The sequence below is a fragment of the Anas acuta genome, chromosome 15 (genome assembly GCF_963932015.1).
Source record: "Anas acuta chromosome 15, bAnaAcu1.1, whole genome shotgun sequence".
In the NCBI taxonomy this organism is placed as follows: Eukaryota; Metazoa; Chordata; class Aves; order Anseriformes; family Anatidae; genus Anas; species Anas acuta.
The window spans coordinates 13,017,505-13,043,697 of NC_088993.1; the positions used below are offsets into that span (position 1 = coordinate 13,017,505).

Genomic DNA, 26,193 nt, shown 5'->3' on the forward strand with positions numbered 1-26,193 from the left:
TGTAAAAAAAATAGCTATGTTGGTGTTTGTGCGTTTCGTTGTCTTTTTTATTTTCTTTTTGAAGTAGGAAAGAAAAGGGACTGTGAGTTTGTCAGGGCAGAGACTTGTGGAACGGACGATGCCTGTTGTTACGCAGGTGAGAAGTGAGGTTTCCGAAGGTGAAGCTGAGGGGAAGAGCTATGGGGATTTGGGCTCCGGAGTAGAAGCCAGAGATCACGGAGAGCTGACTGGTGTTTTGGACTGAAGGAGAAGTATTGAAGTGCCATATAAAAGAGGCCAGGAGGCTGGCATCCACCACCCAGTATGACTTGTTTGGGGCTCTGTCTTGTCTTGAGTGGCAGTAAGTTTGCAGAGTTTCAGCCCTCTTTGTCTTTGGAAGAAGTCGTTAGCTTGCTTTTCCTCTTCTTTTTTTTTTTTTTTTTCACCTTGTCATTGGAGTCTCTGCATTTCCCAAGAGGGTCCTCTGTGAAATAGGTTAATGAAAAGAGAAGCCTCAGCCTCGGTTCTCGTTCAGTCCTCAACACCTACCTTCGTGACCTTACTGAGCCAGGAAGGGTGCGAGCGAAACGCTTCCTGCAGGCTTGTTGCCCCCGCCGGGTCCACATGTCGCGGAGGGGAGCAGGGAGTTTCCTACAAGTGGTTTTCCAACCCGTGGAGTTTGGATGACACTTGGCGTTACCTCATTTCTCCTCCACTCCCTCCCTATCTCCTAACAGGCAGATCGATGTCCTGTGTATCAGTACCAGTTATTGACTCCCACAGCAGAAGCTGAGGAAGAAAAAGATGTTACTGTCATTTCCTGGTCCTCTCATGTTCTCCAGCTCGCAAATGTTGGAAACTTTCCCAGACCTTTACAGGTGCCTCCGAAAACAGGCAAAATGGAGACTCCTGGCACTGTTGGGGCTTTAAATGAAAACTTTAACAAAAAAGGCCAGTTGACTTGAAAATGCCCAAATGCTTCCAGTCTTTAAAACAGCTCCAGAGCTCCATAACATTCCTGGCTAGATAGGAACACCCTCTGGCTGCCCTTGACCCCCTGTCGGTGAAAGCAGACCAGTCGCACGGAGGGGGACGGAGGTTGAACTTTGTTCCTTGGGGAGGGTCTTCTTGCTGTTGGAATGAGTTGAGAAACATATCTTTTATGTGGCACTTCCCTTGCGGCCAAGTATTTCTTTTTTTCCAGTTCTTGGAAGGGTGCCAAAGGCTTGTCCAAGCGATTGCTAGTTTAGTGCTGGTAGGCACTTAAATCTCTGGTCACTCGATTAAAGAACAAGAGGCCTGGGTGTTGTTAAAGCTGTTGATACCATAGCCATGGTAGGTAATCCATATTGGATATCCATAAGGACCACGTGGAAATATTTAAAGAGAGAGAAATATATATATAAATATATAATTATATACATTTTATCGTACAGATTTTTCGTAAAAAAAAAAAATAATTTTTTTTCCAAGTTTGATACTGTAAATCTTTATTAAAAGAAATTGCCAGTCCAGGGCTCCCTGGGTGGTGACCTGGAGGGGAATGAAATGTCCTGGCTAAACTTCCACAGAGGGATCAGAATTGCAAGGTAACGTGGAGGGAGGAATGACCCGAAAGCTGTTGACCACGTTGGAGACCCAACTCCTCTACCCTCCGTCCCGGAGGGCCCTCCAGCTTGGGGTTGTCACATTGCATTCCTCTGGGGTTCGGTTTGTTTCTGTTTAATTATTTTTTTTTTCGTTTTTTGTTTTTTTTTTTTTCCTCTCCGTCCTGCACTTGCAAGCCTGACACCCAGGGCAAGCGTGGCGTGGGGACATAGCTGCAGAGCCCCCAGGGCGCTCCCCCGCCGCAGTACCTCTCGCTCATCTCTTGCTGCAGTAGTTGGGGGTGCCGGGGCTCCCTTCTCTGCCCCTCTTCGCTTGCCAAGGAGCAGTGGGCTCTGAGTTTGAGTGCTGGGATCCTCTCCCCTGGGCCTGGCCTTTCTAGCCTCTCCAAAACATGGGCACCGTGGGATGCTGGAACAGCCTGCAGCATCCACACGGGTACTGAGAGGGAGTCCCTGGTCTCGTAGGCGCCTTTGCTGGTCTCTCCATTGGCAGTGGGGAAATCTTTTCCCTCCAGGGCACCTCCAGACTCTCAAAGCAAGTCAGCATCTCAGCTCTTGCCCACCCCTACCACCTGCTGGAGCCCTGGGTGCCACCACAGCTGTGGGGAGGGATGGGTGCTGGTGGGCAAGGGCACGATGCCATGGGCGTGTGGCGCGGTCGGGCTTCTGCATGGCTCAGACCCCGGGGAGGAGAAGAAGGTGGCATTTTGTTTTTTCTTTTTTTTTTTTTTTCTCTCTCGAATCATTTAAACTTCATTGTCATGATTGTTTTTATTTAAAAAAGAAAAAAAAGAAAAAAAGAAAATGAAAAACAAAACGAAAAAGAAAAACTTTTGTAACGTGGATTTGTTTTCCTTCGTCTGTATTTCAGTCTGCTGGGGTGTTTCCGTAGATGGTGGATACTTGCTTTCATTTTTTTAATGATAGAAGTCTTCTGTTTTAAGTTGTTTTTTATCACCAGCTCATTCTATCCTCTGTGGTTACTCAGTAATTTCATTTCAATATTTATTTTTGTGCTGCTTTTTTATTATAAAATAAATTATTGATATACCAAGCAATGTGGATTCCTGTTTGTAAGGCGAGTAGCCCTGTGTATGTGTCCATTACTTTCTCTTGACAGCCACAACGTAATTTATTGCTGTAAATTTAGCTGCAGTGACTGGTTTTTTTGTACCTTTCCAATAAAGCATTTTCTGGTTTCAGACTTGCCCTGGTGTATGGTCAGCGTTTTGGAGCTTGCATTGATTTTTTCAGGGGCGTGTTTCCCTCGCCTGTCACCCGAGTGGCGTGCAGCTGGATGCAGTGCTGTGGGTGAGCGCTGTATTTTTGGGAGGAAGCCTTTTTGTGAGTGTCTGAGCCAGCTGGGTGCTTGCAGAGCCACCAGCTCACCCAGGTCCCAGCCGTGACGTGTGAGACATGGTTCCTGTTCCTTGAGCATCAGGGGATATTTTGTGGTGGTGGCTCACAGAGCATATGGGGACTGGCGGCCTGGTCATGGTGCTTGGGTCACCCTGGTCACCCTGCAGGGCTTGGTGTGGGGAGCTCAGGAGGTGAGACAGGTCCCAGGGTGGGGATTGCTGCTCCCCTCCCTTTGGGGTTGTGAAAGAGCCCTGCGGTGCTTCCTATGCAACTGCTTGTGGAGAAACAGCTTTAACCCCTTAAATCAATACTATGTTTTTCCCTGTTTGTTCCTCTGGGATTTAAAGCAGTGGTGCCTCTGACACAGCTCCTGTGAGCCGCGTTAGCTTTGGTGGTCGCGGTCACTGGTGAGGGGTTGGAGGAGGCCTCCATCGTCTGCTTCAGCTCCTGTTGGCAGGGATGGCAGCGAGGGAGGTGGGACGTTGTGTCTGCCAGGGATGGAGGAGCAGGAGCTGAGGTGGAAAAGAGTGCTGGGACTCAGCCAGGTGGAAGTTTGGGGTGAAAGGAGACTCAGCCCTCACCGTGCTTGGGGTAGGGAGAAGGAAGGCCTAGAGCTGGGGCTGGCACCACACGAGTCCCGCTGGCAGTTCTGGCAACCTGCTGCCTGTGGAGGGCTGGGGCCTCACGGGTGGGTGCCACCACCCTAAAAAAGAAATGCTTCTGCCTTGCAGTGTGTGTTCTGAGGCCAGCACGGTCAGCCCCTGCTCTTGTGGGTGCTCCTGTTGTAGAGGAAGAGGAGACGAGGAGGCATCCTGCCTTCGGAACACGGCACCACAGCTGCTAGACGATTCACGCCACCTAAGGCACCTCGGGTATTTCGGCTCTCCGAGGCTGCGTTCTGACGTTGCAGGGGTTTGAGGGCAGGGGCAGAGCCCAGGAGGAGCCGTGAGCCTCTCTCCCCTCTCAGAGGCTCAGGAGGAGCAGGAGGCTGAGCCTGCTGGAGGAGGCCGTGTTGCCTGCTGCTGCACAGCGCGGCCGCCAGCTGGGGTCCAGCCCAGCACGGCTCCTTCGGGCTGGCATCGCGCTGCTGACTCGGATGAGTCACAGCTGGTTTTTTATTTATTTTTTTTCTCTCTCTCCGTGTTTTGCTTGCAAGAAAGACCTGTTTTACATATAATACAGTAATCAGGGCTTGACATAAATAGGCGATTGTTACCGTCTGCAGTGGGAATTGCACCTGCTGGCAAAAGCAATGAATGCAGCCCATTATGCGCTGGAGTCGATCATTTGTGCAATGAAGTACAACTACGCTCCTCGCTGTGTTCTTGTGTGAGTCTGTATCTCAGCGGCTGCGAGCCCGCTGGCAGATGCCCCATCGTCACCTCTGCAGTCTGTCCTCACCCCGGGAGGCGAAGCAGCCTCTGTTCCTGCAGCTGCGGCAGGCTCCATCCCAGAGGGGCAGCGCAGACCAAGATGTTCGCTGAGAGATGGTCCTGCTTCGGTGACGGCTACGTGACAAAGCCAGGCAGCCTTGTCCATGCTGCTCTTTGTGGGCAGCGGGGTCCTGCCCCAGTGCCTGGACGTGCCAAGCACGTGGCCCTTGTTTACAGACCTGGTGACACCAAACGTGGCAGCGGTCTCACCGGCTGGGCAGGTACAAGCAGCGGAGCTCTGGAGCAGAGGACTTGCAAGACTGGCTCAGCCATAGCCTGCTCGTGTTGACTCCAGGCATCCAGCACGATAAGATATTCTCTGATAATAAGAAATAGATTTTGTGCTGTTGCTGCTGAAGTCTGGGCTTGGCTCAGCGGATGAGGACCCGGCGGCTCTGAACTGCTGCATCTGCAGCTTAGGAGAGGCTTGGAAGAGGTGCAGCGCAAGCAGGGGGGCACGCACCGCTTGTGGAGTGAAAAAGATGAGCACAAACCCTGCGGGAATGCCAGAGTGTGGAGGATGCTGCGTGTGCAGGTATTTCTGCTGGGCCAGCACTGAGGGGCAGGGAGGACGCGGAGCTGGAGAGCATCAGCATTAGAGCAGGAACGGGCAGAGTGTGGGCTCTGCTCGCTGACCTAAGTGAAAAACACTTGTTCAATCCATGGTAGAAATTGCTGTTTATTAGAAAAAAAAATCATAAATAAAATAATTTCATCTTGCAATTTACATTTTGCAGCTCAGGAGCAGGTGGAAAAAAACAAAACAAAACAAAACAAAACAAAACAAAAACACAACAAAACACTAGGAGCTCTAAAATGGCTATAAGCCTTACCCAGAGGTTGGTTTGCCATGCAAATCGAAGGCTCCGGACTTGCCCCTGTCCTTCCAGTACCCAGCTCCCACCCCAAACAACAGACCGAATAAGTTCCCAGGGACCATCTGGTGAACAGCAAGGGAATAGAAATTGGAAAAAATAAAATCAGAGAGGAAGTTTAACAGAAGGAGGCATGCTCTCCATCATGGACACAGAGAAAATCCTCCCTGGGAGCACTCCTGCCCCGAGTGCCTCTCTGCCAATACCACCCCGGCTGGGCTCAGCCCCACATGCCTTTCTGCAGCTTGGCAGGGGTGAAATGAGTTTGTTGGATCTGGGAAGTGGCTCACGCAGCCCTCACACCGCTGAGCTCCCCGGGTCCCCCAGCATCCCATATCTGGCCCAGCCTGGCCGCAGCACTTGTTTCCTGCAAGCAGGGGTAGGGATGTGGAATAGAGGGGTTAGGAGGAACAGACAGTTCCCGGTCAGTGCATTCCTACCACCACCAGTCACAGTCTGGTTCCCTAATAATGCCTCTGATAAGGAAGCTGGAATCCCTTTTAACTTCTGATCCGCTCAGAGATAAGTCGGTTTAGACATAAACAAGTGCCTCTGTCACCAGCAGCTCTCAGAAACGCAGCTGCGAGACCTCGCGGTGAAGTCCGAGTGAGGTCCCGCTGCTGCTCCCGGGGGACTTGCTCAGGCAGCTGCATCCCCATCTGGAGGGAGAGGAGGTTGAGTTACTTTTCCTCCCCTGTAAAGGTCTCCTGCATGACTCCGTAGGCTTTTTTGGGGAAAGAGAGGAAAATGTGTAAAAATAAGGCATGATGTCTTTCAAACATTACCGGGTTTTGAGGTGAAGTGAAGTCACCTTCCTGCTCTGCTTTTCTCCACGGGGCCCTTGAGATCATTTTTTACCCAAATCAGGCGAAACTAGAGCAGAACCATGCTGAGAAAAGCATTTCTCTCAGGCCTGGGAGCTGCTTGCAGGCAGGAGGAGGGTGAGGGCCGCCAGTCCATCCGATGGCACGGGTGGGTGGCCCGGCTTGCTGGGGACCCCAGCCAGGGTACGAGCATGGGGCTGGCACCCAAACCCTGGTGGCAAAGAGCTGAGCTCAGCACGTGACTGCTTGGCCACAGAGCAAAGAGCCCGGTCCCTAACACCAGCAGAGACAGGACGGCAGGAGCTGGCACTGTTTGATTTAACATTTCCCTGGGTTATTGCATCTTCCCTTCAAGGGACTGCCCTTTGAGAAGAGTTCCCGGCTTTCCTCTCCTCCTCTCAGCACTCCGACTAGACCAGGTTGTCTCAGCCTCCAGACAGTCCCCCCTTCCATGGGTTTAAGCCTCTCCGGTGTCACTGTCCCCTTGGACTTCTCCTACAGCTCCTCGTCCGACAGGATCAGCACTCTCTTCTCGATGTTTTTGCTCTTTCTGCCGCTCACTCCCTCCGCCTTGGAGGCCACGTGCCCGTTCTCGCCCGGCGCTTTGTGCTCTGCCTCCTGCATGGACTGCTGGGTGTACTGCTGGTACGTGGGCGAGAAGTTGTGGATGGCGTCCTGCACGATGTCCTGGGGGCTTATGGTCTCCTTCAGTCCACTTGAGATGCTCTGCATCGGGGCGAGATTTGCTGAAAAAAAGGAGAGCAGGAGGGTGATGGGACATTGGATGAGCAACAGCCCGAGTGCTCCGAGGCTGCAGTGACACTTTTCCTTAGATGAAAGAAGGAAGAGGAGAGGAAGAGCTACCTGTTGTGCTTTGTTTCTTCTCCCTGTACACCTGGCAGGTAAACGCATAGCGCAGGGCAATGGAAGCAAAGAGCATCTCGATGCAGATGATGAAGTTCTGGTAGCCAGCAGCCACCGTCCCAGCTCCCACCTCCTTCCCGTCTATGATCTGAACTTCGGGGATCACCCCGCACTTCTCCAGGATTGCCAGCAGCGTCCCTGCGCAGGGGAAGGGAGAGGGGTCAGCTCTGGTCCCACATCCCTGGGCTGAGTGGTGCTGCGGGATGAGGAGGACGGGGGACCCACCTTGCCAGAAGGAGAGGAAGATGACGGCCTTGATGGTGATGAACTTGAGGACCGGCTCAAACGGGCGCAGCAGGTCCATGGTGGCGAAGTAGAAGAGGAAGAGGGCGTAAAGCGCCAGGCTGACGGAGAAGTTGTAGATGATGGTGATGTAGAGGTAGCCGCTTTGGACACTGCAGGGAGAGAGCAGGCTGCTGGAGCGAGCACAACCAGAGGCACAGGGGGAAGAAGGGGAGCAGGGGGTGGGAGGCGTGCGTGGCTTTGTCCTGGGGGGCAGCCCAGCTGGGGAAGGGGATTGGGAAGTGGGGGAGCAGGGGCTGCTGTCACTTTTCCTCTCTTGTGTGACCGTTTGTGTGATGGCCCCTGAGCGTTTCATCCCCATCTCATCTGGGGACAGTGAGTCTCCATTCCTGGGCACTGTGGGCTCCTCGTTACCTTGCTGCCTGGGGATGCCTGGCAGGTCACCCTGTCCCCTGCGATGGAGCAGGGACCCAACCTGTCCCCTTCCCCTAGGAGGCCGGTGCCTCCTCCTCCCCAGCCCCACGCAGCATCCTCACTTGAAGTCCCCGTCGTGGTACTTCCCAAACGCCTGCAGGATGATGGTGACGATGGCCATGAGGGGTTTCACGATGCAGAACTGCAGCGTGGCCTGCACAGGGGAGAGACACCATGCACTCAGGGCCATCCTGTCCCCCCAGCCCCACCACAGCCAAGCCCCCCTGCTCCCAGGACACAGGGGTGAGTGATTCTCCATCTCTGGAGTGACCAGCGCTGCAGGCAGAGATCTGGACCAGCAGACAGGAGGGAGCAGGGCTGTGCCCCCGAGCGCTCACAAAAAGCAGCAGAGCCACGCCGAGGCAGAGGACTGGCTGGCTCACAGACAGACCAGTGCCAGGATTTGTCCCTGCAGCGCAGCCCTGGGCGGTGAGGGAGCCGTCCACCTAACCTGGGACTGGACAGAGATAAAAATCTCAGCTCTGCAGTGGGAGGAGACCCTGACTCAGCAGTGAGTCAGAAGCAAGGACAGCGAGCGCTGCGCTCTGCTGCTGGCCAGGTGCCGGCAGAGCTGCTCCCTCAGAGGAAAAAAAAAAAAGAGCATCTCGGGTAAGATTTCTCCTTGGGTAAGGAACCCACTGAGACACAGCCTGGAGAGCCCTCATCCCTCAGTGCAGAGGGGAGCGGAGGCGATGCTCCCTGCTGGGTACCCACCTGCTTGCAGAAGCGCAGGAACCCGATGGAGTAGGACATGCCCTGAAGGCAGCAGGTCCCATAGAAGCAGCTGGACCTGGAAGTAAAAGCCAAGGAGATGCTGTTGGGGCAGCCAGATGGGGAAGGTGGGTGAGGAAAGGCTGAGGAGCTGGTGGCGCGCCACCACTTACGCAATGGGCTTCCCTCGGATCTCCGTCATGATGGTGCTCTCCCCACCAAGGTACTCAAAGCACAGGCTTAGGAAGCTGTAAATCACGAAAGCTGGCAAGGCAAGGGCAGGCACGATCAGCAGGGCTGGTGGAGGTGCGGGGGGGTTCTTACATTTCCCATCCCTTCCTGCTCAGATGTCTTCTCACCCGCCCTGGCACAGCACCAGGGTTTGGGACTCGGGTCCCGGTGGGTGGGAGGCCACCAGCAGGTCAGATCCAGCTGAGCCAGACGCGCTGTGCCACGTGTACAAGGCAAGTGTGTTCTGCTGCAGACAGCAGCTCCGCTGTGTACACACAGCCCCTGCACTCAGGGCACGTGGTGGCACTTGTGTGTCCCGGCAGTGCCCAAGGAGCCAGCCCTCGTGCACACCCAGACAAGCCCAGGAGCCTTGCAGTTTTCTTGGCCAGCCCCACCAATTTTTGTTTTGTGCTGTATTGCTCCAGACCTGAAGTATTACACATGCCCCAGGGGGAAGCAACCTGGTGCAAGAGCAACCTCAGCTCTCAACAGTTCCCCCTGCACCTCAAACATCCCAACTCCCCAGTTTCTTAGGTAAGTGCACCTGCTTTAGAAAAACTGCATTGCTACCTCAAAGGCAGCCAGAAAACCCTTCCTGGGAACATGACCAGATGCTGGGCTCCCTCTGAGCCAGCAGGTATCTGCCCATGGGCCACCTCTCTCCCTGCTGCTGCTGGGGAAGGAAGGGGAAACCTCCACATGGAGGAAGGGAGAGTTGGAAGTGAAAACAGAGGAGGTCTGGCACTGTGTGCAATCCAGGCTGCTCCAGAGACATGTCAGGGGGAGGAGAGTCCTGCTTTGCTTTCAGCACCCCTGCCAAGGTGGTCGCCCCGTGCTCACCTTCGTAGCAGTCGCGCACCGAATCGAAGTAGACGTAGTACTGGTGGCTGCCGAGGAGGAGGAGGCTGAGCCAGGAGTCGAAGGCGTAGATGGGCACGATGAAGAGGATGCGGATGATGTAGCGCTGCTCCTTGGGGACGGTGTAGTTCCTCAGGTGTGTGTAGATCTGCAGAGGAGAGCGTGCCCGTTGCACACAGCTCCGGCTAGGACTGATGACTGAGCTGGGGCTGGCTCCTGGAGGCAGTGGCTCACCCCAGGGCAGCCCCAGCAGCATGGATCTAAAATCACCATCAGCATCCCAAAACGTGCCTGCTGGCAGGGTGCTGCAAGGCTGCGTGCCCCAAAGGCACAGTTCTGGGGTGCAGGAGGAGACACGTGCTGGAGCTCCTGGCTGGGAGCTGCCTGCAGGCGCTGCTGATGCCCTGCGCCTCTCCCAGCTCCGGCAGCACACGGGCAAAGTCCACGCTCATGAGGCAGAGATATCCCCTGCGGCCCCAGGAGGAAATACCCACCCGGGGCGATGGTTTGCAGTGAGCTTGGTGCTGATCGATAGCTTTGCCCCAGAGCTGCAGCTCCATCCCGCTCGTACCTGGTGGAAGGTGATGATGAGCGCCGACCAGACAAAGATGCCGGAGATGGCCTGTGCCGCCGTGGTGGTGAGGAAGAGCTGCTGGCCGTCCTGGGAGTCGTTGTGGGCGGTCATCGGCATGGCAAAGGCTGGGGAAGGGGTGGCCGAGGGCAGCCTGGTCACCGTGCTGGGCCCCGGGGAGCCGGGTGGCGTGGGAGAGGGCACGGCCTGGGTGGCATTACTCATCTGCAGGAGGGAGAGGCACGGGGAGTGGCACAGGATGGAGGTAAGCTGGGGAGGGGGAAGGTCCCTGCAGGTTTCCCGGCCCACGCAACGTGGACAAACCACCTGTGAGTTTTTCTCCTCCCCAGGCCTTTTCCAGCAGGTCCCTCACCCAAGCCAGCCGATTCACCATGGCCAGGGCTGCTGCAGGACAATGCAAATGTCCTTCATGAGCAGACCCTCATGTCTCCAAGGGGGTGTCTGTGCTCCCTGTGTCCCCTGAAATGCCTGCTTTTCCCCGCCTGCCTTGCTCCTTCTGGTTTTCTCAGGGAAAGACCTGCCCACGTTTGTGCTCCTTGGAGGACACTTGTGGCTCAGGATCCTTTTTCACCAGGCACCAGAGACTTAAGGCTTAAAATCACCCTCATCCAGCCCCTTACCAACAAGCCATCAGGCCCCTGACATCCCTGCAGACAGTGCGTGCACATCTTCATCTGCCTGGGAGTCCAGAGAGCACCAAGACCCTTGTAGTGTCACCCCCCCCCCAAAAAAAATGACTCCTTTCCCCATGGGTGACACGCTAGGGGCAAACCCCAGGGTTTACCAAGGAGCTGGGCATTTGGCATCGCCATCACTTGAAGTTCAGCCAGGGAGCAAGCAGCCCTTTTGGGATTTAGGGGGTCCTGCTGGGATATGGGGATGCTGGAGCACTCCTGCACCTCCACAGCGTCCTCATGGGCAGCTCTGCCCTCCCCAAAGCCGCTCACCCCAAGCACTCCCAGCACAGAGAGTGGCCGGGACACACAGGGCACTGTGCGCCCTGCAGCTCCAAACAGCAAGGACCAGCCTAATAATACACTTTTATTTATAGGGCAGCTTCATATCTCAAGGCCAACAGATGCACAAACTGCCGTGTTTGGCCTCTCTTTGTGCTAATCTATGGAAAGCTGCTTTTTCCCCAAGTACAACAATAGCGGTTTGAAAACCAGCAGCGAGAGGAGCTCTACCAATGCAGACACTCCTCGGCACGCTGGTCATAAACAAAGATTTCAGCTGCTCGGTAACTATCACCCGGAGGAAAACCTGTAAGCACGGACTGGTGAGCGGCAGGAAAATATTTGCCGTTGATAAGCCTGCTAGGGAATGACCTCGATCCACTTAAAACACAGAAACCAACCCAAAGCCGGAGCTTGCCTGGCTCGCCCTCTCCCCGAACCCCAAGCTGGTAGGAGAGGAAACCCAGCTGGTGTCAGATCAACTGCCCTAAAAATACCTCCCGCTGCCTGTAAGCGGAGATGCCCGGGGCGGGCTGGGTGGCCGCGGGCTGGCGAGGTCCCAAGGGCTCGTCCCGGCGTACCTGCGGCTGGCCGAGGGCTCACGGAGGTGGCAGGAGCCGGGGTTTTTTGCTCCGTGCAGCCGTCGTGACCCTGCCCCGGCCAGCAGGAAGCAGGATCCCGGGGAGGGATCTGTTCTTTGGACAGAGCGGACCTGCCTTGTAAACATTAACTGGAGGCCAGGGAGAGCTGGAGGCGTGGGGAGGAGGGAGAGAGATGAGCTGGGCCCCCTTCCCCGCAGCCCCCCATGCTTTTTGGGGATGCCCTGTGTCAGGTGCTGTCCCTCTGCCCAAGCTTTGTGCTGGGGGAGGGCACGATCCGGCTCAATTCCTAATTGCTAGACCCATTTATTCTGTTCTCAGCCCGGCGCCGTGCCGCGGATGCTCGGCCCAAGCTGTGCTGCCTCCTATTAGCTTTCACAGCCCGGCTGCTCAGCGAGCACCACGGCACCAGCAGCCGGCCCTGGCAGGCTCTCCCGCATTGTAAAACTCTTAACACGTCGCAGCAAGTCATTAAAAACAACAGCCTCCGTGCCACTCGGAGCCAGGGCTCCCAGCTCCAGAGGTAATCAGATCCCGGCCGTGCAAGGTAGCTGGGCAATTCAATGCAGCCAAGGGCCCGTTTGCTTCCAAAACAAAGGCAGCCAGGAGGTGCGACGGTAATTCTAGCTCCAAAACTCAGCTCAACGGGACGGTGCTAGGGCCACATCCAGCCAGGCTGTGCTCAGACACCTGCCCTGTGCCCCCCTGTGACTTGGGGATGCTAAGGGAGCACTGAGCCAAAAAAAACAACAGGCAGTGGCACCTTTCTTGGGGCAGACCGCCTGTAGGATTGTGTTATCTGGGATCTTCCTTGCATGACAGGCTGCTGGATCCCTCCCCAGCTGCCTGCTGCCAGGACGCCTTGCGGAGCACAAACCCCACCCGGGCAGCAGCCCCGCAGGGCAGGGACAGCCAGAAAGGGAGCAGAAGCCCCCGCAGCCCCCCGCCAGGAGGAATACCTCCAGCATGTGCCCAAAATAAGGCAGAGCAGCACCCAAAATAAGGCAGAGCAGTGGGTGATGCACGCACAGGCTGTGCCCTGCCACCTGCACCCACAGGTGCTGGGAGCCGATGGCTGAGGCAGCCTCTGCTCTGTTTGAGGAGCTCCAGCAGCCCACCGGGACCCCCAGCAGCCCACCAGGACTCCCCTTCCCCATCCCAGGGCCCCACTCACCCTGCGGGGCTCCTCCGGGAGCCGGCCTCGGCTGCCTCCTGCCGTGCACCTGCCTCCGCATCCCCTGCGCCCTCCTCCACCACAAGACTCCTCCTCCGGGCACCTTCCCAGCCGGGCACCCTCACCTCGCCAGCCCCGGGGGGCTCAGTCCCAGCCCCTCTGCCCCTTCCCTGGGCCCCAGGGTGGCTGGAGCAGCAGGTAGAGCTTTGCCTCCTGAAGAAAAGCTGCCAAACGTACCTTTCCAGTCCGCCCCACTTGGCACCCACGCCCGGAAAGCAAACACGGAAGGCTCCGGCGCTGCTTCCCCGTGAGCACCCCGTGGCTGTGGGTGAGCGCTGTGCCGCCTGCCTGGGCAGCGAAGACGGTTCTCCTTGCAGTTGGGAGTTAAATCTTTCCCGGAGGATAACGATGACTAAAAGGCAGACATCTGGTTGTACAAGCAGCCAGGCTCGTGTGGCTGTTTTTTGGGGCAGGCCTTCCCCCAGCTTTACTGCAGAGCAGAGAGCAAAGTCGAAGGACCAACTGCTCATGGTCAGATTTATCACCCGCAGGAAGGCAGCCAGATAAGTCTGTTGCGGCTCCGAGCATCAAATGGCAGAGATTGCCACGTCCTTTCTTTGCCTGCCACTGTGTGCAGACCTGGTGGCAAAGAGAACCAGGAAATTATGGTGGTTAATCTGTGGTTGGCGTTCAGGTAGCAACACTCAAAGTCTTCAGGGCACAGCAGCGGTGTGCTGACGTTACCACCACAGTGGGAGATGTGATTTACATTCAATTTGCTGATTAACATACACTTTCCACAAGTTGCTGGACCCACAGACACTGTAGGAGTACCACGAACCAGGAAATTCACTGAATTTTGTAACGGAAAAGGATCTCTACCAGCAAACCAGGATCAGCATTAACAAATTCCACATGCCTCTCTCAGCCCTCCTAGAGCAACAACATAAAAAAGTGTAAAAGAGAGAAAATGTGGAGTTCTGACAGATGCAAATCTTTGAATCTTGGAAGCACAGTTTGGAAAACTATTTTTAGATGAAATTTCTTGTCAAGGGCAGCTGCGAGCCTGCAGCTTTTGAACGTACTTTAAAAAAAACTTTCATTTCTCATTATCCTTTAAATATTGTAAATAACCCTTACTTCAGAGGGAGTCCTTTTGAAGTTCATTTTCTGCTTTTCCACCTTTAGGGGACCTTTTAGCAACAGAAATGATCCTGCAACTGGATCTACACAGGGAATGGCTATGCTGATTCTGCTAATATCAAAGGTTCCTAACACAACACAGGTCTTTCCTGCACAGAATTTAAACACAAGACCTGGCCTCTGCCTACTCAGTCAAGTTCATAAGTGACAAAAGTGTGTAATGGCTTACTTAAAAATTTACTACTTGGTGTTAATTGTTCAAAGAAAAGGTAAAAACAAACCTGCTTTCCAGGCAAATAGCAAGAGCTGGGCTATTAAGTGTTACGTTTACTCACATGACTTCAAGTAACACCACTTCTTTTCAATGGACTTGGCAGACACACCGCTGTGTAACCCCCCCAAGTCCTTCTGACCTCACGTCTCCTCTGACAGATGGTTTAGAACAGGGGCAGCTTGCTGTGGGTGGTCCAGAGCTACGCACATGCTGCCTCTCTAAAATGCTGGTGACATATAACAAGTAAACAGCCAATATTTTGTCGTTTTTCCACTACTAATTTGGGTTCCTTTCTGCCATCCTGACGTCAGCTTCACAAACTTTGAGCAGTTTAATTATCTACCTCTCTTTAAAATTTGACTGAAAGTAAAGAATGGGTTCAGAATTCATCAGGAAGGGACTGACATACGGACAAAAGCACTCATATAGGACTCATTTCCTTAAAAAAAAGCAGTCAAGAAAGTCTTTCCTATTATGCAACTGCTGCTGATTTGTTACCGAGGCTTGTATTTCAATTGAAGTGATTTTAATAGAGTAAGAAAGAAAACACATAAAATTAGATTCATCAATGTTTCTTTTATTCACTCTGCACTGGGTGTTCCCCTTTGCGGTACACTGTAGCTACAGAGCTTGGCATCTATTACTCCTCAGGACACAAATGCAGAGCCATGTTTCTCAAATATACAACCCACCCAAAGTGATAAAAATAAAATTTCTCTTGTATGTCGAGACAATTGTGCTTGTCTCATCACTGACTATATGGACTGCAAACCTGTCACAGTAATAAAACCCACAAACATTCTACACAGTAGAGAAAAATTCATCAAATTCCTCAGTATGTCCAAAACCAGCACAAAGACATTCCATCATTTTCATTTTTTGTCCTTTTAAAAAAGTGGTGATGAGTCATGGACTCAAGATCATTTCCTTGAATCCAGATGGTACAACTTCACCACACTTGGCAACTTCGGATCACTTCCCGTAGAGCTTGTATTCCTTCCATGGTCTTGTCTTTTAAAGCCATGGCGAGAAGAACAGGTTTGTTCCCAGCTTCCTGAGACACGAACGCCACCAGGTTTTTGGCACAAACATGGACGAGGGGCTGAAAAGCAAAGGTATACAGATGTGTACTCTTACAGCTGGGAGAGCCCTCCTACATACGTTAGGAGAGGAAGAGTCTTGCAATGACTCGTTCGTGGAGCACACAGAGAACCTGCCCATACTGGACTCAGACTGAACATGAGTTTGCTGAATAGTTCCAGCATGATTAGAAACAGACACACAGCTTGGCTGGTCAGCAAAGCCAAGCCATGGTACAGGACATTTTAGAAAGCACTTTCTCAACTATCTTAAAATGGAAGAGTTTGGACCTGAGAGCGACAGCTGTTCAACCCACCCTGAAACAACTTAACGGGAGCTGCACTTGAATTAAGTTTTGCACTGGTTTGGAAAATTTGGAAAGCTGGTGTGGGGAGTCTTTCCTTCCACTGTTGAAGAAAGACAGCGAAGAAAGCTGTTTTGTTTTTTTTGCAATTCTTAGAGATCTCAAAGTGGTGTTATATACACACTCTTTGCGTGCCATGTGTAAAAGATGTGTTTCTGATTTTAATAGAATAATGAAAAACAGAAATAAATGGTGAGGCCAAAGCAGAGAAGAAAAGGGATAGAATTTTCTTAGTGATGTTTCTTTAACAAGAATGTCCAGCTTGTCTAGGATTTATTGACACCATAGCTATGTATTTATTAAAAGGCTGAGCTTGTTTGATTTTAGCAATCATTGTGTGTTGGAAGCGTGTCCTATCCCAAATGGGGATGTTAATGGCAACAAGCAGGAAACCAGCAAACTAAAAAGCCTTTCCTTAAAGTTTAGATTGATTAAATTGGTAAAATTATTTAAAAATACTGTGCAACCAGGTATAAAAAGGCACTTTCCATCTCCAAAATAAAACATAAAAACAGATTGAAGGTGGTGCCATTCAGAATTAGAATTAGCAGATGTCACACCCACCAAAGCAAAGGTTCTCCCATCCAGGAAAGGCAGCTATTACTGAAGAATGAGAACTCCATAATGAGAAGCTGCAGACAGAATTGGGAACCTGTGCTGCTAGTTTTTTCTACTTTAGGCTCGTAAGTAATATTTGACAGCTCCAGCCCTGATGGAAAGCCTCATAATCTTGTAGCTCTGTAACTTTTTGTTTTAATGCTTGACTAGTTGACGCTTTGCAAAATGCGTTTCCTTCTGCTTTCTCTCCAGCTTTGTGAAATAGTCGATAAAAACTCATTTTGTTGAAGCAAAACAAATTAAACTTTATCAAGGGCAGGTGCTGGCAAGCACACTTGGGAGAGGGCAACTAAAGTCCATTATGGGGCTGGCATGGGTGGGGGCTGGGGGGAGGAGGCGAGACTTGAAAAGTTAAATTTATTGGAACTGAAACCCAGAAAAGGTTATCGAAGGCCAAATGTTTGATCTTGCAACCTTTAAATCAACACCAGCTGTATCAAACCTGCCATAAACACTGCAAAGCAACCCATATCCTGTAAGATACAAAATAGCAGGCCCCCAAACCACTCAGTTAGTTAAACTTACGCTGAAGAACAGATAAATGCGCATATTTTTCTGATGAACCCCTCTTCCTTCGGAACAGATTTTTACATTAATTTTACCACTATGCAAACACTGCTTAACTACGGTGATTCATCAACTCCCTGGCAACTGGCGCAGCCCCACCTACCACATTTCCCCCTCTGCCTTGGTGCCAGCGTGCTGTGCATCTGTTCTTACCTCATCCTTGCCCAGTAGCACTTTTGTGGTGAGCGAAGGCCTGCCAATGTTGTCGCCTATTGTGTTGGGGTCCACATAGACGAGCGTCCCCAGCTTGCCGTACTGCGTTACCACCACAAGAATGGAGTTGGAGAACGCCGTGCACACCACCTCCGTGGGGACCCCGTGTACCACTTCCTCTCGCTGCTTTGACGTCACGATGGGATTTGCTGCCATTGCTGCAGAAAACAATAACACGACATTAGATTAAAAACACGGACCACAGGCTATAAAAAGCCTGAATCCTTTCATTCACTTGGTGTACCGGGGTTAAGTTGATTTCAGGGCGTAACAGCACCCAGAGGTCGGTGAAGCGGTGAGCCTGGACAGGAACAGTTGTCAACACCCAGCATCCACATGCACCTCACAGGAAGCTGAAATACAAATGCCCCTACATGGAAAAGTTGCTGTTTATAGGTTTTCACACAGCTTGCAGTTTAATGATGACTGGACCTGTCCCCACCAAGTGCAGCACGATGCAAAACCTCATGGCAGTTCCTCACGCTGACTGCCATCAAGGGGAGCCCCCCCAAACCCCATGCACCTCCCAGACTTCAGCATTGGGTGGGCAGGCAAGCAGGAGACAAAAACACCAACAGTAACAACCCCAAAACTATGTATTTTTTTTAGGATGGGCTCCCCCCCACATCGCATCCCTCAGAGATGAGGGGAGCAGCGCTGCGTCCCCACAGGACCCTGGCTGAGGGACGTGCCCGCCATCCCCTCACCCTGCCCCGGGCTCAGGCTGATCACAGCCCCCGCTCGGCCGCCCCTACCCTCCTCAGGCCTCGCCGCCGCCGCCGTTCTCCGCCCGGGCCCGCCCAGCCACGACAGAAGCGGCGCCTTTCCCCTCCCTCCAGCCGCCCGCGGCGCGGGGAGATGGCGCAGGGCCGCCGCCATCGCTGCCGCCGTCCCCTCAGCGCGGGGCCGCCATTAGCGGGCCGCCCGCCCAGGGAGGCGCCATCTGCAGCGTCCCCCCCACCTCTGCTCCTCTCACGGGCAGTCCCGTCCCCCCCCAAGCCCCTTTTTGGGTGTTTTCTGCCCGTTTTTCGCTGAAAATCGCGGCTGAAAATATAGGAGGGAGTGGGATGTGCCCGTCCGTGACTGCCCAGGGTGTGTGGCAGGACGGGGTTGACCTGGTGGCAGGATGGAGGCTGCTAAATTTAACCTTTAATTTCAATTAATTAATTAATTAATTAATTAATTTTTTCTCAAGTTTTCACGCAGGATGTGACTGTGCCCAGCAGCTGGGGGTTGTGGTGTGGTGCTGAGTGACTGAGGACTGCAGGGCGGGTCAGCAAAGGGGACACATTCTGTCACCACACCTTTGGTTTTGGGCCATCCATGAGCTCAAGGCTGCCTTCACTTGGGTCCCGTCCTCCCCTGGCACTGGTGGGATACCTGGATTCAATGCTGATGGGAGAAACAGCGTTGTTTTTACCAATAAAATACCCTTCAAGCCGTGCCCCCTTTGGTCTTGGTTCCTGAGCAGCATGCATATGGCTGGAGCAAGTAGCTGCTGCCCACCTGTGCTATAATGGGAGATAACGGCATGTATGTGAAGCGTGCAAAAAGATATTTATGTACCATGAGCCATTCACACAAACATTTAATTTCTGTTACGTCCGTACAGTTATTTTAGTGCTAATTAGGATTTTTCTCCTTTCCTCCTTTGAATTGCTAGTGCTTATGAGTAACAATTTTGGCCAATTTATACAAAGTTCTGGAAACTGTTTTTTTCTGAGATTCACAGCTTTCTGGACTTTTGCATTTGCTGCGCTCAGTGCATCTAAAATTCAATCTAAACCTTCATTTCTACTTGTTAGCTGTTCTTTACCATTCTTCATACCAGACACAAAATATCCCAGCTATGGTTGCAGGAAAAACGTCCTGAATGCTGGGTTACCTCTTCAGAAGATCACTCTTAGGAGCTCATGATATTTTTGTTTTGTATTAAAAGTTTCAGCAAAACTTTTAACTAAATTCTAGGAAGAGCGCATAAACTTCGTGCTGAGAATGCTTTAAGGCACCATTAGAGAGCAGTAGAGGTCCACGGAAAAAAACTTCTGCTAGAGCAGGTTATTGTGGTTAACGCAAAAGGAGAGGCTTGATACCTTTTTGGCACTCTGCACAGTCTGGCAAATAGTCTGTTTTCCAGCACTGTGAAAAACCAGCATTCCTATTTCTTGCCTACCACAATCACTTGAGACTTTGCCTGTTTGACAGAGATAATAGCAGCTCTTGTCAGTAAAGCCTCCTGACTCATGAAGAAGTTTATTCCTGCTCTACCTTCTCTGGAGAATAATTTTACTTCAGGAAACACAAAGGACCAGATTCTTCCTGCCATCCTTGCCAGACTCTGTTTTATTTTTTTACACGACAGGAGGACAAAGACAGTCCACTGTAGTTCAAACTTACATGGAAACAGCTCTGTCCCTCATACTTCACTGTTTTTCATTAGGTTTGGAGCAAAGAGTTATTTTTAACAGTTTCATTTAATTGGAAGTCACACTTTGGCACGGATCTGAGGTAGGGTATAGGAAACGCATGAAGCAGACAGCAAGAAGTAACAGAGCCCTGAATTTTCATCACAAAAAATAAATACATTTAAAAAAATATATGGATTACTTTTAAGGAGATTATATTTGTCTGACCGTTTTTTGTCTGACTCAGGCAGGGCATGGGGATTTGAGAATGCACACCTTGGTAGATAATGGGACCCTTCCTGTGGGGTCTGCCCGCCTGACCACCACCTGCTTCCCATCATGTTCTGGCTGAGAAAGATACGAATCTGTGCTTACAGTCTGGTTATCTATAGCACTTTTCATCCAAAGATCCCTAATCACATTGCAAACATTATTACATTTAGCTTCATGAACTCTCTTTTGACATACGAGGTTATTAATATACCCCATTTTACGGTCCAAGGGAAATAAAGAATTGAGGGAGACAGCAGCTGAGAAGCCATCACGTCCTTGGCCAGAGATTGTGCAGGATTCCAGGATCTCTTCCATTCCCAGGCACTGAGTGCTGAAGAAACATAAGTCATGCATGTCACTATCTCAATTACCAGTGAAACTCAATGACTGTGCAGCCCAATACTTTGACAAGAAAAACTACTCATAATACTGCAGTTTTATACCTTTATTATTATTTATTTGAGCAGCTTCTTACTACTCTTCCTTTTAAAATGCTTAAGTGCCTATGTGTAGACTGGAAGCAGTCTGCTTTTTATAATAATCTTTGCATTTATCTGAAGTGATTTTACAGAGCAAATGCGTAGGATCCACAGAGCATTAGAAATGTTTCCCACTTCTCTTGAAAACTAGACACATAGTGTTTCAGGACATCCATTAATAATCCCTGCTCTTGGGAGTGCCTAGCTATCAAAGCGCTGGGTTGGTTTATTAGTTTACAGGTTATTACTTCTCTAGTTTAGATTTCTCTCTTGTATCTTTTATGATGCAGAATATAGACTGTGAGCTGGAACCTCAGGTGCAGCTGGGCTCTGGTCTGCGCATCCAAGGAGAGAGGAAAGGAATTAGTTTGCTCCCTGATGCAGGAGCTGCTTGGGAATTATTCTGACCCTTGTTATCAATCAGGTACGTGAAGCAGAGCTGCTGTTAAGGGCTCTTGTCTGGCCAGGCAATATCAGAGTGCTCCTCTTCACCGTATCAGCATCACAGCAAGGTCGGGAGGGTGTGGGTGGTGCAGGGTTATGTGCCTGCTTGTCACTGCTCCCTCTTTGGGGCGGTTGTGTCAAAGGGGTAAGAGGGATGACAGAAATCAACCTCCTGGCTTTTTCAAGCAGTTCCCACTGCATTTAAATGGAGTTTGACAGAGGCTGTGTCCATGTCCAGAAAATAGCACTGAAATGAGAGCCTAGGGAAAGTGGAGGAGCACATTTGGTGCTGTTCTTGAAGATCAGCTTTAGTACCAGAAGCCTTTTTATCTCAGCTGGTTATCTCTGCAGCCAGTTGGGAGAGGCTATGTCACGCCTAGATATGAAGCAGAAGCACACCTTAGAACCTGGCTACCTACAGCTAGGAGTCAAGCCTGCTGGGGCTGAAGCTGGCTGTTGTATCTCCTGGTTTCTAAACCCCTGACATAGGTATGTGCCTGATAAACATGACCCAAAGAGAACAGCTTCTGCACGTGGACTGAAACAGGACATCAGGTTTGCAGGGAAACCTGAGGTTAAAATCTGAGTTCGGACATGTCCAGGTTTAGGTGACAGCTTAACAGAACTTTCAGAGTTTCAGTATCATTTCCTATTCTAAGAGACCAGTCCAGGAGATTTGCTTTGTCCTTAAGTTTTCTACACAGCTCTCATTGTGTGCGACATCTCCTATTTCATTCATTTGTTGCATAACTAAGAGGAAGGCTAAGCCAATCAATCAGGCATTGCAGAAGCCCTCTAAGCTATTTACCTGTTCATTGATTAAGCTTTTTTCTTTTTTTTTTTTTTTCTTAGTGAAGAATTCAGCCTGAAAAATAAAAAAGAAAAAAAAAGAACCAACCACACCACCACAACTTTCTAACAAAACAACAACAAAACAAAAGCTCAACAACTAATTATTTCCTTTCTGTATAGTCCTTGGACTGCAGTCAGCTGCACATCTGAATTGCTGTATGTAGTTGCATGCCTGAGACTGTCAGGTCATCCTATTGTCTTTTTTTTTTTTTTCTTTTTTTTTTTCCCCATCATTTTCAACGTAGTAAGAAAACAATATGGGAATGTTCATTGATGTCTGTGTAAATAGCAACTTCCCACATGTGAACACTAGCGTATTCTCCTGCAAAAGCTCAGTGTGCAGGGTAGGATTTAAAAACATGGCAATAAGCCAACATGCTCTGGCTGGGCCTGGAAACATCTAGGTAGCAATTTGACTAGAGCTCTTTACATTTTTTTTTTCCCCCCAGATTTAGCAAGCTATAAATAGAAGTACTCCAGGCCTTATAGGACTTTGTTATGCTGTGTCATTTGTGTTTTCTGGGCTGCTGTGCAGAGTGGGGTAGGTGGACTTGAGATCAATGAGACTGGGATGAGAAATGGGCTTCTTTGATGCTCGGGAGAATTTAAGAAAGGGGCTGCTCCTGAGATTGCAGAACCTGGCACAAGTGAGGCAAGTCACACCTACAGAAGGACTTTGCTGAAAACGGTTTCCTGGGTGCTTGGTCTTGAGCAGCAGTAGTTTTCTTATAGCCAGTACCTTGAAAACCAGTGGATCCTACATTTATTTGCAAAAATTATCCAGAAATGACTTCAGCAGCTGCTGAAATGAAAACGACATTCTTGAAATGTGTGAAATGCATCCAGAACAGCCCCAGTCTACCTAAAGAACTCCAGCTACCTAAAAGGCTCGGGATTATATCATGCAGTCTCGGTGGTGCTAACAATAATTTTATCTACAATATTTATCATAAGATAACAGCTGCCTGTACTGGGCACTGCACCCAGGGGGTACAGAGCAGATCGAGTCATCATGCTGCAAGATTGAGTTTGAGTACTGTTTACATAATTTTCATTTGTCAAATAACAGCCCTACATTGATCATGACCATGACAGTGCCTGTGGATGGTATCATCCATCAACAGATCCACTCTGTGAGCAGCAGAAACTTTGAATTGCTGGAACGGCTGAAGAAATTATTTCCACGGATCAGTAAAGACAGCAGTAATTGTCATAAAGCTCACTCTAGTTTGTGCAGGAGTTTTTCAGTTGCTCACGGTGGTCTGTCAAATGAAAGGCAGCATGCAAATGGAGTGGATCATAAAAATAATAATAGCATAGCTTCTAAGAACAAAATTCATACCGCTCTTTGTTGCTAAGAAGTGTGGAGACAAAATAACAACTCGACTCTTGCAGAAGCAACAAGAGAATATCAGACTATGGGTATAATACTAATAGCATGGTCGGTTGTATAAATCACTTAATTGTGACAGCAAATTAAATAGTGCCGTTGTCTAGAATTCAACCATAGTTAAAATGATGTGTCTTGATGAGACAAACGCTTTGTGCACCGCCAGTAATATATTAGCTCCTCTTTCAAGTGAGAAAACAATTAAAAACTTGGTTGAAAAGGGCATATTTTCTCTGTGGCCACTGATCCCTTAAACTCTGGAAATAATAAATTGTTTCTAATAGTTGTTCATTATTACACAGTTGAAAGAGAAAAAATCCATTGTCTCATTATGTTCAAGACAGTTATGAAATTGCATTGGGAATATTTGAAAATATAAGAGGCATATAACCAAATGTTTTCAACTTTGACAATGCATCATCATTTGCACCTCATAATGCTACTGTTAACTTTGGGAGATATCAGTCAGTGCACGCAGTGGAAAATTAGAATAAATATTTACTTTTAGTACATATACTGCATAAATAACAGCAAAGTATGCAGTAGTCATGATTGGATTTTGAGGGTCATGTAACAAAAATTTCAGAATTACAGAAGGTATTCATTTTGCAGAACTTAAATATGTGGAAATATTGAGGCTTTTCCCAGTGAAGTGAGTAGCTTTGTGCCTTGGTAATGCAAAAAAATGAAAATTATTCTGGGTGTTAAGAAACACTCTTGGATATTAGGTGAAAATGGCACCATCTAATTTTGAAGTTCTCTACAGATTTTGAAGACAGGGATGGTGGAAATGCCTGGTGTCTGAATGAACTCTTTTGTAGTTCATTACTTTTTTTTTTTTTTTTGGTCATCAAAATTAAGTCAAAATTAAAATACTTAGCACACACACACACACAAAATTATGCTGTAGATCACCATAAAAGAATGAATAACACATTTTTTGGTCATAAATGTCAGACCTGCACAAAGACATACCATGATAAGGCAAAAGAATGGAGGCAGGCACCCTTCGGTGGGATGTATGAGCTCTCCGATCCCAGTCTCCATCTACTGACAGTGACCTGATTCAGTCTCTGAAAAAAATGTGAGATTTTAAGAAACTGGAAGCCATACTGAAGGACATAGCTATGACAAAAAATTGGTCTAGCTAAGAATATTGCAATTGGAAAGATTTTGTAAGGCATGTGCATACACTGCACAAATTTGTATTTAGAAGTGCTTCAGATCCTTATCTCCATTTCATAACACTTGTAGAATTTTCTGCATCCATTCCTGTCCCTAGAGAGTGACAGGATAAATGTTTTCTCTTGTAAGCAGATTTGACATTTCAGAAACCTGGAAAATGTTAAGTCTGTTAAAGCTGAAGTTTAAATAGTTAATTTTCACTGACCACATAAAGAATCAACATTAAAATTAAATGAACCAACATTTAAAAAAAAATAGTATTGAAATTGTTTGTTATTACTATCCTAAGTAATAAACCGAAGTTTGTAATAATGGAATTGTGCCTTTGATATACAGTATGCACTTACTCTGAGGAGTAAAAATACAATTACACACTGAAGAAAATGGCATTAAAATATTGTCCCTTATTTCACAAATGCTTTTCTATTTCTGTCCAAGAAGCATACTCATCAAGAAAAGGAGATATGCCGTGAACTTTTAAAATTTCATCCTGGAAATGAGGTCTGAATACTCCAAAAGGAAATCAGTGTCATTTCCTACTTTCTCTTCTGTGTCTGCAAGAAATGCTCTGCTTCAGTCTTTCTCTGCTCCTCACTTAATTCTGTTTCTCCAGGGGACTCCAGCCTGTTGCTTGTGTTGTTGCTTGCAACTTCATGTGAGTTTCCTTTCCTATCGCTTCCAAGAGCATTTTGGAACCCGTTTGCCCTGAAACCCTGGGATCAGAGAATGCTGAGAGATTAGGTTTAAACCTGTTAAACTGAATTAACACTCCTACCACATGATTCTAGCCTGTGCCAGTCCTTCTCATCTCGTTCGGAGTTTAGGATAATTTGTTTAGTAGTGCTGATCAGTTGGAGGTTAATTCAATTGGACTTTGGTTATTTATTCATGCCCGGATTTGCTAAGTGTCACAGCAGATACATGAGGGCTCTGTTACAGTTATGAGATGGCTTCATTAGTGTGACAGAGAGTCCATCTGGATGACTTCTCTTCCTCACTGCAATCAGTGGCTGTCAGGGCTTTCTACGGTGGAAAAAAAATCCTTATGTAACACCTGCCTTTCATTTGTGTCGTAAGCCTATTGATTACAACTTAAAATACACTTCTCTTTGCTGATTGCTGGGATTGCCAATAACCTTTCTCAGGGATCTCAGCGGTATTCCAGCTCTATATTTTAAATTGATACCAGAGTATAAAAGAAAAGTACAAGTGTGTTTTAAAAGGCATTTGTTACTAATAAACTGTTTCATGCAGTGTTTTGCTCCTAGAGAATTCCTACTCACTTCAAGATCCTCTTTCTCCATCGGTGTAACCCTGCCAGCTGCAGGGTGGAACATGGTCAGTTTTCCGCACCGTCCAGAATTAACTGCCCCGAAATGGAAGACAGCAAAGAAGATGAAAATTGCATCCTGCTGAAACCTCTGGAGGAATCTAGGTTGGCAGAATGTTGTTACTCAAACTGGATCGTGGCCAGGACACCAGGATTAATGTTAGCACAAAATGCCACTTGATTGCAAGTGTTCGGATAACCTTGGATGAAAGTCTTATCTGAAAAGAGGCTCTTCTGACAGAATAGGGCTCCCTGGTATTGGCTGGGGCTTTGGTTCAGGCTTGACTCAGAGAATTTTTGCTATTTGCTTCAGCAGTTTTTGAACGGGGCAGCTCTTGAGTGGTAACAGATCTCCCCTTCACAGCCTGCAGCGCAGCAGATAATTTCCCAGAGAGGACTCCATGCCGCGGACTGATGTCTCATTTTAGACAGACTGTGATTAGATGTTTCCTGATATATCATGCAAACATTACAAATGGGAGCCTGAAGGGACGCTTGCTGGGGAAAGGTCCTGCCGATTAGAAGACAGGAAAATGTTCAATACCAAGAAGGCGCTGGGCCAAGCCGAGCTTCTGCAGTCACAGAAAGATGGAAAGGCTACTTAAGTCATAGAGTTTCTCCCGAGGAAGTGAGACCCAAATTTGCCTCATTCTTATGATATTCTCCTCTCTGAATATTTCTACTGTCAGTCCTGTAATGCATGTTATGGCTTGGGCGGGCAGAACCAGGTGGTCCCC

At 49.4% G+C, this 26,193-nt stretch overlaps 2 protein-coding genes across 7 annotated transcripts; both read right to left on the reverse strand.

Annotated features, from left to right (window-relative positions):
• Nucleotides 1-5,039: 5,039 nt before the first annotated feature.
• Nucleotides 5,040-13,214, reverse strand: TMEM184A (transmembrane protein 184A). Of its 4 annotated transcripts, none has more exons than XM_068699896.1 (9): nt 13,077-13,214; nt 10,090-10,314; nt 9,501-9,666; nt 8,603-8,693; nt 8,433-8,508; nt 7,781-7,872; nt 7,227-7,396; nt 6,942-7,139; nt 5,040-6,823 (listed from the first exon to the last, which is right to left on the reverse strand). In XM_068699896.1, exons 2-9 carry the CDS (start codon nt 10,312-10,314, stop codon nt 6,573-6,575), a joined length of 1,269 nt encoding a protein of 422 aa, XP_068555997.1. In that variant the 5' UTR covers nt 13,077-13,214; the 3' UTR covers nt 5,040-6,572. The 4 variants fall into 4 exon arrangements, with proteins under 4 accessions (XP_068555997.1, XP_068555996.1, XP_068555999.1 ...); XM_068699895.1 differs by lacking the exon at nt 13,077-13,214 and adding an exon at nt 12,840-13,066; XM_068699898.1 differs by lacking the exon at nt 13,077-13,214 and adding an exon at nt 11,648-12,818.
• Nucleotides 13,215-14,812: 1,598 nt separating this feature from the next.
• PSMG3 (proteasome assembly chaperone 3) lies at nt 14,813-18,011 on the reverse strand. 3 transcript variants are annotated; one of them, XM_068699900.1, is made up of 4 exons: nt 17,854-17,992; nt 17,343-17,451; nt 17,039-17,256; nt 14,813-15,358 (listed from the first exon to the last, which is right to left on the reverse strand). In XM_068699900.1, exons 3-4 carry the CDS (start codon nt 17,252-17,254, stop codon nt 15,206-15,208), a joined length of 369 nt encoding a protein of 122 aa, XP_068556001.1. In that variant the 5' UTR covers nt 17,255-17,256; nt 17,343-17,451; nt 17,854-17,992; the 3' UTR covers nt 14,813-15,205. The 3 variants fall into 3 exon arrangements, with proteins under 3 accessions (XP_068556001.1, XP_068556002.1, XP_068556000.1); XM_068699901.1 differs by having other exon boundaries at nt 17,806-17,897; XM_068699899.1 differs by lacking the exon at nt 17,343-17,451 and having other exon boundaries at nt 17,854-18,011.
• Between the last annotated feature and the right edge of the window lie 8,182 nt (nt 18,012-26,193).